This window comes from Oncorhynchus mykiss, chromosome 17 (assembly GCF_013265735.2).
Source record: "Oncorhynchus mykiss isolate Arlee chromosome 17, USDA_OmykA_1.1, whole genome shotgun sequence".
Lineage (NCBI taxonomy): Eukaryota > Metazoa > Chordata > Actinopteri > Salmoniformes > Salmonidae > Oncorhynchus > Oncorhynchus mykiss.
In genome coordinates, this window is record NC_048581.1 from 1,854,160 (window position 1) to 1,866,454 (window position 12,295).

The following is a 12,295-nucleotide window of genomic DNA, read 5'->3' on the forward strand; positions in this document are numbered from 1 at the left end:
TCCAGATCATGACATAACAATACATTTTATGTCAATACAAACCAGCCCTTCTACTGAGTTTAATCAGGTATAAAAATATCCACAACTGAATTCTACTGGAGTCTATGGACTTATTTTGTATTCAATAGAATAGCCCATAGGGCCCATGGACAAATGCAGTGCACTACAGACTATGGCCCATAGTCAAAAGTAGTGCACTACAGAATAGGGCCCATGGTCAAATGTAGTGCACTATAGAGGGAATAGTGCACCATTTGGGACATTGAGCCCCAGTATATACTATATATAGACTCAGCCCCCAGTATATACTACATATAGACTCAGCCCCCAGTACATACTACATATAGACTCAGCCCCTAGTATATACTATATATCGACTCAGCCCCCAGTACATACTATATATAGACTCAGCTCCCAGTACATACTATATATAGACACAGCCCCCAGCACATACTACATATAGACTCAGCCCCCAGTACATACTAGATATCGACTCAGCCCCCAGTACATACTATATATAGACTCAGCCCCCAGTATATACTATATAGACTCAGCCCCCAGTATATACTATATACAGACTCAGCCCCCAGTACATACTATATATAGACTCAGCCCCTAGTATACACTATATATAGACTCAGCCCCCAGTATACAGGCCTCTATAGACTCAGCCCCCAGTATATACTATATATAGACTCAGCCCCCAGTATATACAGGCCTCTATAGACTCAGCCCCTAGTATACAGGCCTCTATAGACTCAGCCCCCAGTATATACTATATATAGACTCAGCCCCCAGTATACAGGCCTCTATAGACTCAGCCCCCAGTATATACTATATATAGACTCAGCCCCCAGTATATACAGGCCTCTATAGACTCAGCCCCTAGTATACAGGCCTCTATAGACTCAGCCCCCAGTATATACTATATATAGACTCAGCCCCCAGTATACAGGCCTCTATAGACTCAGCCCCTAGTATACAGGCCTCTATAGACTCAGCCCCCAGTATATACTATATATAGACTCAGCCCCCAGTATACAGGCCTTTATAGACTCAGCCCCTAGTATACACTATATATAGACTCAGCCCCCAGTATACAGGCCTCTATAGACTATGCTACTGTTTTACATGTTAGTCATGTACATACGTTACTTTAACAGGAAATAATGTATTAAAAAAAACATACTACATATTCTTCATCAAGCACCACCCCAATATCAACATATGTGATGACATCATCAACCAATTAGTAGGTCATTAGTAAACAATGCCTCCTGATAATTGGTTAAAATCACACTGATGTCATTGGAAACACATATTCCTCTATATATTTTACTGCAAAACATAAAAATGTGCCATTTTCACAAATGTTGATGTTAGGGTGGTGCTTGAGATTATGACTATGTAATTGTGAAATGTCCCTTTAACATGATACTGTGGTAGTTAAAGTTAGATATGGTTGTTTATTGTGTCATCTGTGCATTCCAAAGAAAGACAGTAGTGCCTTAGACCGCTGTGACACTCGGGAGGCCAGACGTCATGTTTTTACCATGACTAGACTACTAAGGCTGGGACATCAGTTTGTCAATGTTCATGCTATTTAATCAGCTTCTTGATATGACACACCTGTCAGGTGGATGGATTATCTTCACAAAAGACAAAATGCTCAATAACAAGGACGTAAACAAATTTGTGAAAATATAATAAAATAAAAATAAGCTTTTTTTGTGTGAATAGAAAATGTATTGTTCAGTATATCGATCTCATGTAAAGGCTTTAGGCCTGGGAATAGCATTACTACAGCAACCACTATCCTGTTCAGAAATAATAAACCAATCAGGCTTTAGGCCTGGGAATAGCATTACTACAGCAACCACTATCCTGTTCAGAAATAATAAACCAATCAGGCTTTAAGGCCTGGGAATAGCATTACTACAGCAACCACTATCCTGTTCAGAAATAATAAACCAATCAGGCTTTAAGGCCTGGGAATAGCATTACTACAGCAACCACTATCCTGTTCAGAAATAATAAACCAATCAGGCTTTAGGCCTGGGAATAGCATTACTACAGCAACCACTATCCTGTTCAGAAATAATAAACCAATCAGGCTTTAGGCCTGGGAATAGCATTACTACAGCAACCACTATCCTGTTCAGAAATAATAAACCAATCAGGCTTTAGGCCTGGGAATAGCATTACTACAGCAACCACTATCCTGTTCAGAAATAATAAACCAATCAGCTTTAAGGCCTGGGAATAGCATTACTACAGCAACCACTATCCTGTTCAGAAATAATTCATTAAATAAATGATGCTTGGGTCAAGGCCAGGAACACAGGCTTAGGCCCGGCCTGGCAACCTGGTTTACAATGAGACATGTATTGTTAACGTAAACCAATCAGACTTTAGGCCTGGGAATAGCACTACTACAGCAACCACTATAGTTGTTAACGATCTTGTCTCGATCTCATCTAAATACAGATGACACTATTTATTACGTTACGGAATTACCCCGACTGCTGACCTGGCTGTGACAAGGCTACAGTCTGATTTTACAGTTGTGCAGGAAAAACCCCTTACTGATGTTTTAAAACTCATACTTGGTCGTCTCAGTTGGATTACATCTTCCCTCACTCATCGAATGGTTTTATAAATCCAACGAGTCCCGGCATATAATGACCTTGGTGTGATTTAACGTTTTTGTTTTTTTTGTTGCTTAAACATACGACTGAGCTAGTTAAAGAAACTAAGATTTAAAATGTTTTAAATTTATTTATTTTTTACAGAAACTGATCTAGTCTCCCTCTAGTCAGCAGGAAACAGATTCGGCAGTCAACCTTTCTACCCGTTCTCAATTATGGTGATACTATTTATAAAATAGCAGCTGCCTCTAAATGATAAGTTATCAAACCCGTTCCCAGGGTTGGTTAACTCTAGAGAGACTCCATTGGTGTCTACAGAGTTCGGTAGATCAGCATTTGGTTTCCTTGTGCCTTGCGTGTGCCGAATAATCTACAATGCACTTTAAAATTGGAGGAATTGGTGCCTCTAGGGCATTTCAGACAGTTGTTATGGGACCTTGTTGCGAAATAATGTGTTTTTTTTATGATTGCGTTTTACTTTTCGTGTCATGTTGTGTATTACACCGTGTATATTGTGTTTATGAATGTGTAGTTGAATGTGTTTATTGTAGTTTAATGTGTATTGTGGTGCTATACAGGCCTCATCTGGAAAAGAGACCTCGGTCTCAGTATTGACTCCCTGTCAAAATAAAGGTCAGATTAATACACTCTCCAGCACAATAGGTGGTGGTGGTATTCAAGTTGAGTTCATTTGTGAACGTCCAATACACTCATAGAAGTAAAAGAAGATAGCCCTAAATGGTGCTGTCCATGACCATGTTGTCACATAAGACACCATTGCAAGGATAGGTGTGAATATCAATACCTATAGTTAGCTTATGTATCCTCACTTCACGTTTATTTCACATCACTCTCCTCTCCCTCAACTTCTTTCTCTTCTTGGACAATCACATTGAAAGCACAGGCAGGCTTCCCTCCAATGGATATTCTCTCATGACTTCTTAGACTTCTTAGCTGAGTGAATCCCTCTCCACACCGAGAACATTGGTAAGGCTTCTCTCCACTGTGTGATCTCTGATGATTCTTTAGGTCTCCAGCAAAACGAAAATTATTTCCGCAAAGTGAGCAGTGGTAAGGTTTCTCCCCTGTATGAATTCTCTGATGATCTCTAAGGCTTCCTGAATGATTGAAGCTCTTCCCACATGTGGTGCAGTGGTAAGGCTTCTCTCCACTATGTACTCTTTCGTGTCTCTTAAGGTTTACTTTCTCACTGAAACTCTTCCCACATTGGGAGCAGAGGAAAGGTTTCTCTCCAGTGTGAACTCTTTGATGATTCTTAAGATTACTTGAGGAACTGAAAATCTTTCCACATTGAGGACAGGGGTAACGACCCCGATCAGGCAATCTTGATGTATCTGGGTCAACTACACCACTGTTGTTGTCGTCCTCTTCAACTTCTCTCATTTCCTTCTCAGCAATTTTCTTCCCATCCTCCTCTTCTTTGACAATCACATTGAAAGTACAGTCACCACCCTCCTCTTTGACAATCACATTGAAAGTAGAGGGAGACGTCTCTCCAATATGTATTTTCTGATGGCTTTTAAGACTTTTTAGTTGAGGGAATCCCTCCCCACACTGAGAGCAGCGGTAAGGCTTCTCTCCACAGTGTGATCTCTGATGATTCTTGAGGTTTCCAGCAAAACAAAAACTATTTCCACACAGAGAGCACCGGTAAGGCTTCTCCCCTGTATGTATTCTCTGGTGTTTCTTAAGGTTTCCTGGCTGACTAAAACTCTTCTGACAAAGAGAGCAGTGGTAAGGCTTCTCCCCTGTATGTACTCTTTGATGTTCCTTAAGACTTCCAGAACGATTGAAGCTTTTCCCACACTGGGTGCAGTGATACGGCTTCTCCCCACTATGTACCTTCTCATGTCTCGTGAGGTTGAATTTTTCACGGAAACTCTTCCCACATGTGGCACAGTGAAATGGTTTCTCTCGAGTGTGTACTCTTTGATGATTCTTTAGTTTACCTGAGGAACGGAAACTCTTCCCACACTGATGACAGGGGAATCGACCACGACCAGATAGTCTTGATGTATCTGGGTCAACTACACCACTAGCTTCCTGCTCTTCCTTAACTTCTCTCTTTACCTTCTCATCGATTTCCTTTTCATCCTCCTCCTCTTTGACAATCACATTGAAAGTACTGGCAGACTTCTCTCCACTGTGCGATCTCTGATGAGTCTTCAGGTCTCCTGCTCGACTGAAACACTTCCCACAAAGAGAGCAGTGGTGAGGCTTTTCTCCGCTGTGCGATCTCTGATGAGTCTTCAGGTCTCCTGCTCGACTGAAACCCTTTCCACATTGGGAGCAGTGGTAAGGTTTCTCTCCATTGTGAACTCTTTGATGATTCTTTAGATTACCTGAGGAACTGAAACTCTTTCCACATTGAGGACAGGGGTAACGACCACGAAGTCTTGATGTATCTGGGTCGACTATACCACTAGTTTCCTTCTCTTCCTCAACTCCTCTCTTTTCCTTCTCATCCTCCTCCTCTTTGACAATCACATTGAGAGTACAGTCACTGTCCTCCTCTTTGACAATCACATTGAAAGTACAGGTAGGCTTCTCTCCACTGTGGGATCTCTGATGAGTCTTCAGGTCTCCTGCTCGACTGAAACACTTCCCACATTGAGGACAGGGGTAACTCCCACAACCAGGCAGTCTTGATGCTGTGGAACTGGGCTCGTTTACCGAGTCTGGGTTGGGGATCTCTCCTGTAAGAATATGAACAGATATATAGGGTAAGAAACAGACAGAGGAACAAAGTATTTTAGCTTAATGCAGAATTCAACATTAATTAGGATTAACAGTGTATTGAAATAAATACTTTTGCAAGGGGCTTGTTGCATTGCACATAAATAATGCCGCCATTGTCAAATTACAATGCATTGTGCAATGGTCGGTAGCCATTTTTGTTTTGGCATTCGCCTTCCCTCTTACACATACAGAAGCCTGAGGGTTATACTACAAAGCAGAATCAATGAGTTAGCCTGCTAACTTGCTTAAATATTCTGAATTAACATTTTATTCAACAACCAAAAACATATGTTTACATTTCTTAATGAACCAGAAAATCAAATGGTTATTTTGGGTTGTTTACCTCTGAACCAAAGAGGATGTTAGCCTGAATTTACCTGAGTCAACAGAGGCCCTGTCCTCCTCTCTCTCTTCCTCCTCCCGCTCATTGATTTCTCTCTCCTCCTCCTCCTCCTTGACAATCACATTGAGTTCCACTGTTTGACTGCAGTCCCCCAGCTTCACTGACAGCAACTCTGGACCCCGCTGTGAGCTTCTCTGGACTGGAACACCACAACCAGAACCTGGTTCAGACATGGTAGGCTAGAGGTAGATCTAAAAGAGGAGACTGAAAGAGTTCAGGGTGATTTTCACAAACCTAGATCGTGGTATAGCTCTAGAAAAGACAACAAAAATGTATCTAAGGGGGCCTCCCGGGTGGCGCAGTGGTTAAGGGCGCTGTACTGTACAGCGCGCATCCAACCCCCATATCGGTCTCTGTGCCACCAGAGACTCTGGGTTCGCGCCCAGGCTCTGTCGTAACCGGTCGTGACCAGGAGGTCCGTGGAGCGACGCACAATTGGCCTAGCGTTGTCCGGGTTAGGGATATCCTTGTCTCATCGCGCACTAGCGACTCCTGTGGCGGGCCGGGCGCAGTGTGCGCTAACCAAGGTTGCCAGGTGCACGGTGTTTCCTCCGACACATTGGTGTGGCTGGCTTCTGGGTTGGATGCGCGCTGTGTTAAGAAGCAGTTGGTTGGGTATCGGAGGACGCATGACTTTCAACCTTCGTCTCTCCCGAGCCCGTACGGGAGTTGTAGCGATGAGACAAGATAGTAACTACTAAAAATTGGATACCATGAAATTGGGGAGAAAAAGGTAAAATTCAACAGCAACAAAAAAATGTATCTAAGCTAGCTAACCTCTATTAGCTATTAGCTATTTATTAGCTAACCTAAAGCTAATATCGGTCAACCTCTAGTGTCTCAGTACATCACTGGGGCCGAGCTCCCTGCCATCCAGGACCTCTATACCAGGTGGCGTCAGAGGAAGGCCCTAAAAATGGTCAAAGACTCCATCTACCCAAGTAATCTCTGCTACTGCCAGTGGTCCCGGAGTACCAAGTTTGGCACCCGAAGAGCTTCTACCCCCAAGCCATCAGACTGCTGAACAGCTTCTACCCTCAAGCCATCAGACTGCTGAACAGCTTCTACCCCCAAGCCATTAGACTGCTGAACAGCTTCTACCCCCAAGCCATTAGACTGTTCTACCCCAAAGCCATCAGACTGCTGAACAGCTTCTACCCTCAAGCCATCAGACTGCTGAATAGCTTCTACCCTCAAGCCATCAGACTGCTGAACAGCTTCTACCCCCAAGCCATTAGACTGTTCTACCCCCAAGCCATCAGACTGCTGAACAGCTTCTACCCCCAAGCCATTAGACTGCTGAACAGCTTCTACCCCCAAGCCATTAGACTGCTGAACAGCTTCTACCCCCAAGCCATCAGACTGCTGAACAGCTTCTACCCTCAAGCCATCAGACTGCTGAACAGCTTCTACCCCCAAGCCATCAGACTGCTGAACAGCTTCTACCCTCAAGCCATCAGACTGCTGAACAGCTTCTACCCCCAAGCCATCAGACTGCTGAACAGCTTCTACCCCCAAGCCATTAGACTGTTCTACCCCCAAGCCATCAGACTGCTGAACAGCTTCTACCCTCAAGCCATCAGACTGCTGAACAGCTTCTACCCCCAAGCCATCAGACTGCTGAACAGCTTCTACCCCCAAGCCATCAGACTGCTGAACAGCTTCTACCCCCAAGCCATCAGACTGCTGAACAGCTTCTACCCTCAAGCCATCAGACTGCTGAACAGCTTCTACCCTCAAGCCATCAGACTGCTGAACAGCTTCTACCCCCAAGCCATCAGACTGCTGAACAGCTTCTACCCTCAAGCCATCAGACTGCTGAACAGCTTCTACCCCCAAGCCATCAGACTGCTGAACAGCTTCTACCCCCAAGCCATTAGACTGTTCTACCCCCAAGCCATCAGACTGCTGAACAGCTTCTACCCCCAAGCCATCAGACTGCTGAACAGCTTCTACCCCCAAGCCATCAGACTGCTGAACAGCTTCTACCCCCAAGCCATCAGACTGCTGAACAGCTTCTACCCTCAAGCCATCAGACTGCTGAACAGCTTCTACCCCCAAGCCATTAGACTGCTGAACAGCTTCTACCCTCAAGCCATCAGACTGCTGAACAGCTTCTACCCTCAAGCCATCAGACTGCTGAACAGCTTCTACCCCCAAGCCATCAGACTGCTGAACAGCTTCTACCCCCAAGCCATCAGACTGCTGAACAGCTTCTACCCCCAAGCCATCAGACTGCTGAACAGCTTCTACCCCCAAACCATCAGACTGCTGAACAGTTCATCAAATAGCCCGGACTGCATTGACCCTCTTGTTTGTTGCACTGATTCTCTTGCACCCTCACAGATACTACACAAAACACACACATACAGTACCAGTCAAAAGTTTGGACACACCTACTCATTCAAGGGTTTTTCTTTGAAGACATGAACTATGAACTATGAAATAACTCATATGGAAACATGTAGTAACCAAAGAAAGTGTCAAACAAATTAAAAATATATTTTATATTTGAGATTCTTCAAAGTAGCCACCCTTTGCCTTGATGACAGCTTTGCACACTCTTGGCATTCTCTCAACCAGCTTCATGAGGTAGTCACCTGGAATGCATTTCAATTAACATGTGTGCCTTGTTAAAAGTTAATTTGTGGAATTTATTTCCTTCTTAATGCGTTTGAGCCAATCAGTAGTGTTGTGACAAGGTAGGGGTGGTATACAGACGATAGCCCTGTTTGGTAAAAGACCAAGTCGATATTATGGCAAGAACAGCTCAAATAATCAAAGAGAAACAACAGTCATGAAGGTCAGTCAGTCAATACGGAACATTTCAAGACCTTTGAACGTTTCTTCAAGTGCAGTCACAAAAACCACCAGGCGCAATGATGAAACTGGCTCTCATGAGGAATGCCACAGGAAAGGAAGACCCAGAGTTTCCCCTGTTGCAGAGGACAAGTTCATTAGAATTAACTGCACCTCAGATTGCAGCCCAAATAAATATTTCACCGAATTCAAGTAACAGACACATCTCAACATCAACTGTTCAGAGGAGACTGCGTGAAATCAGGCCTTCATGGTCGAATTGTTGCAACGAAACCACTACTAAAAGACACCAATAGGAAGAGACTTGCTTGGGCCAAGAAACATGAGCAATGGACATTAGACCCGTGGAAATCTGTCCTTTGTTCTGATGAGTCCAAATTCTTGGTTCCAACCACCGTGTCTTTGACACGCAGAGTAGGTGAACGGATGATCTCCGCATGTGTGGTTCTCACTGTGACGCATGGAGGAGGTGGTGTGATGGTGCTTTGCTGGTGACACTGTCTGTGATTTATTTAGAATTCAACGCACATTTAACCAGCATTCTGCAGCGATATGCCATCCCATCTGGTTTGAGCTTAGTCCCACTATCATCTGTTTTTCAACAGGACAATGACCTAACACACCTCCAGGCTGTGTAAGAGCTATTTGACCAAGAAGGAGAGTGATGGGGTGCTGCATCAGATGACCCGGCTTCCACAATCACCCGACCTCAACCCAACTGAGATGGTTTGGGATGAGCTGGACTGCAGAGTGAAGGAATAGCAGCCAACAAGTGCTCAGCATATGTGGGAACTCCTTGAAGACCATTGGAAAAGCATTTGTTTAACACTTTTTGAGTTACTACATGATTCCATGTGCCAGTTTATAGTTTTGATGTCTTCACTACTAAAAATAGTAAAATATAAAGAAAAACCTTTGAAGGAGTAGGTCTGTGTAAACTTTTGAAGGAGTAGGTCTGTGTAAACCTTTGAAGGAGTAGGTCTGTGAAAACCTTTGAAGGAGTAGGTCTGTGTAAACCTTTGAAGGAGTAGGTCTGTGTAAACCTTTGAAGGAGTAGGTCTGTGTAAACCTTTGAAGGAGTAGGTCTGTGTAAACCTTTGAAGGCAGTAGGTCTGTGTAAACTTTTGAAGGAGTAGGTCTGTGTAAACTTTTGAAGGAGTAGGTCTGTGTAAACGTTTGACTGGTTCTGTACACTGCTGTTCCTCTTTATTATCTATCCTGATTGCCTAGTCACTTGTACCCCTAACTACATGCATATATTACCTCAACTACCTCAATATTAATCTGATTATGGCAAATTATCCAATAGTCATGTAAACACCTTACTCTGCTTACCTTACTCTGCTTACTCTAGGCAGGGTAGCCTAGTGGTTAGAGTGTTGGACTAGTAACCGGAAGGTTGCAAGTTCAAATCCCCGAGCTGACAAGGTACAAATCTGTCGTTCTGCCCCTGAACAAGGCAGTTAACCCACTGTTCCTAGACCAGTTAACCCACTGTTCCTAGACCAGTTAACCCACTGTTCCTAGACCAGTTAACCCACTGTTCCTAGGCCAGTTAACCCACTGTTCCTAGACCAGTTAACCCACTGTTCCTAGACCAGTTAACCCACTGTTCCTAGACCAGTTAACCCACTGTTCCTAGACCAGTTAACCCACTGTTCCTAGACCAGTTAGGCCGTCATTGAAAATAAGAATTTGTTCTTAACTGACTTGCCTGGTTAAATAAAGAAAAAAAAGAAAAAATCTTAAAACCGTAAAAATACGGTCAAAAATCAAAGCATCAACGCCGATTAAAACAAGGTTCTCTGAGCAACCTTTCAGACTATAGGACATGTAGCATAACATCTGAATTCCAGCTGATTGTATTTGAAATCGAAATTCCAGCAGATTGTATTTGATCTGCACATGTGCTGGCAACAGCAAAGCGAGCCTCCCTGTTAAGTGCAAAGTGAAGTGAGTTCAGAACAACTGAATGTCTTAGTTTTCACAAACAAAATGTTGTGTGTCCGAACTCTGAATCAAATGTGCTTAAAATAAATAAAAAATAACATGATCGCTGTGGTAGAACATTTATTTTGAGTAGTAATCTTCTGCATTTATCAGAGTGCCATCGGGTAGCCGGATTTCAGCTGTTTCCATGGAAACAGGATTATTATTAGAGAAACCGTTCTTCTTGCAAAGCACGTTTTAATCAAACTATTATATTAATCTGACTATCCATGTAACCATGTAACCATGTAACCATGTAACCATGTATCCATGTAACCATGTATCCATGTAACCATGTATCCATGTATCCATGTATCCATGTATCCATGTATCCATGTAACCAAGTATCCATGTAACCATGTATCCATGTAACCATGTATCCATGTAACCATGTATCCATGTAACCATGTATCCATGTAACCATGTATCCATGTAACCATGTATCCATGTATCCATGTAACCATGTATCCATGTAACCATGTATCCATGTAACCATGTATCCATGTAACCATGTATCCATGTATCCATGTATCCATGTAACCATGTAACCATGTATCCATGTAACCATGTAACCATGTAACCATGTATCCATGTATCCATGTAACCATGTAACCATGTATCCATGTATCCATGTAACCATGTATCCATGTAACCATGTATCCATGTAACCATGTAACCATGTATCCATGTAACCATGTAACCATGTATCCATGTAACCATGTATCCATGTAACCTCACACAGACAGACTTGGTAATGCTACGCCTTGTATTTTATTGTTGAACTATTCTAATTTTCCTTTTTAACTCTGCACTGTTGGGAAAGGGCTCGTCAGTCAGCATTTCACTGTGAAGTCTACACCTGTGATAAAACAGGGGAAAGGGGGGGGGGGGGTACCTCGCCAGTTGTACAACTGAATGCCTTCAACTGAAATGTGTCTTCCGTATTTGTGAATCACAGAGGTGTGGGGGCTGTATTTAACCCCTGTGAATCAGAGAGGTGTGGGGGCTGTATTTAACCCCTGTGAATCAGAGAGGTGTGGGGGCTGTATTTAACCCCTGTGAATCAGAGAGGTGTGGGGGCTGTATTTAACCCCTGTGAATCAGAGAGGTGTGGGGGCTGTATTTAACCCCTGTGAATCAGAGAGGTGTGGGGGCTGTATTTAACCCCTGTGAATCAGAGAGGTGTGGGGGCTGTATTTAACCCCTGTGAATCAGAGAGGTGTGGGGGCTTTATTTAACCCCTGTGAATCAGAGAGGTGTGGGGGCTGTATTTAACCCCTGTGAATCAGAGAGGTGTGGGGGCTGTATTTAACCCCTGTGAATCAGAGAGGTGTGGGGGCTGTATTTAACCCCTGTGAATCACAGAGGTGTGGGGGCTGTATTTAACCCCTGTGAATCAGAGAGGTGTGGGGGCTGTATTTAACCCCTGTGAATCAGAGAGGTGTGGGGGCTGTATTTAACCCCTGTGAATCACAGAGGTGTGGGGGCTGTATTTAACCCCTGTGAATCAGAGAGGTGTGGGGGCTGTATTTAACCCCTGTGAATCAGAGAGGTGTGGGGGCTGTATTTAACCCCTGTGAATCACAGAGGTGTGGGGGCTGTATTTAACCCCTGTGAATCACAGAGGTGTGGGGGCTGTATTTAACCCCTGTGAATCAGTGAGGTGTGGGGGCTG

At 43.7% G+C, this 12,295-nt stretch overlaps 2 protein-coding genes across 5 annotated transcripts in view; both read right to left on the reverse strand.

Annotated features, from left to right (window-relative positions):
* LOC110487311 (zinc finger protein 345-like) overlaps positions 1-12,295 on the reverse strand; it is a 59,681-nt gene that overhangs the window by 21,477 nt on the left and 25,909 nt on the right. The window lies entirely within an intron of this gene.
* The window catches only part of LOC110487164 (zinc finger protein 345), a 54,928-nt gene continuing 45,411 nt past the window's right edge, over positions 2,779-12,295 (reverse strand). The window contains exons 3-4 of one of the 4 annotated variants that reach the window (XM_036948540.1): positions 5,233-5,365; positions 2,779-4,821 (exon numbers count right to left, since the gene is read on the reverse strand). In XM_036948540.1, the coding sequence (XP_036804435.1) occupies positions 3,486-4,821; positions 5,233-5,365 (1,469 nt within the window). In that variant the 3' untranslated portion in view covers positions 2,779-3,485. Of the gene's footprint in view, positions 5,366-5,785; positions 6,016-12,295 lie in introns of all 4 variants that reach the window. The other 3 variants (XM_036948538.1, XM_036948537.1, XM_036948536.1) reach the window with 3 other exon arrangements.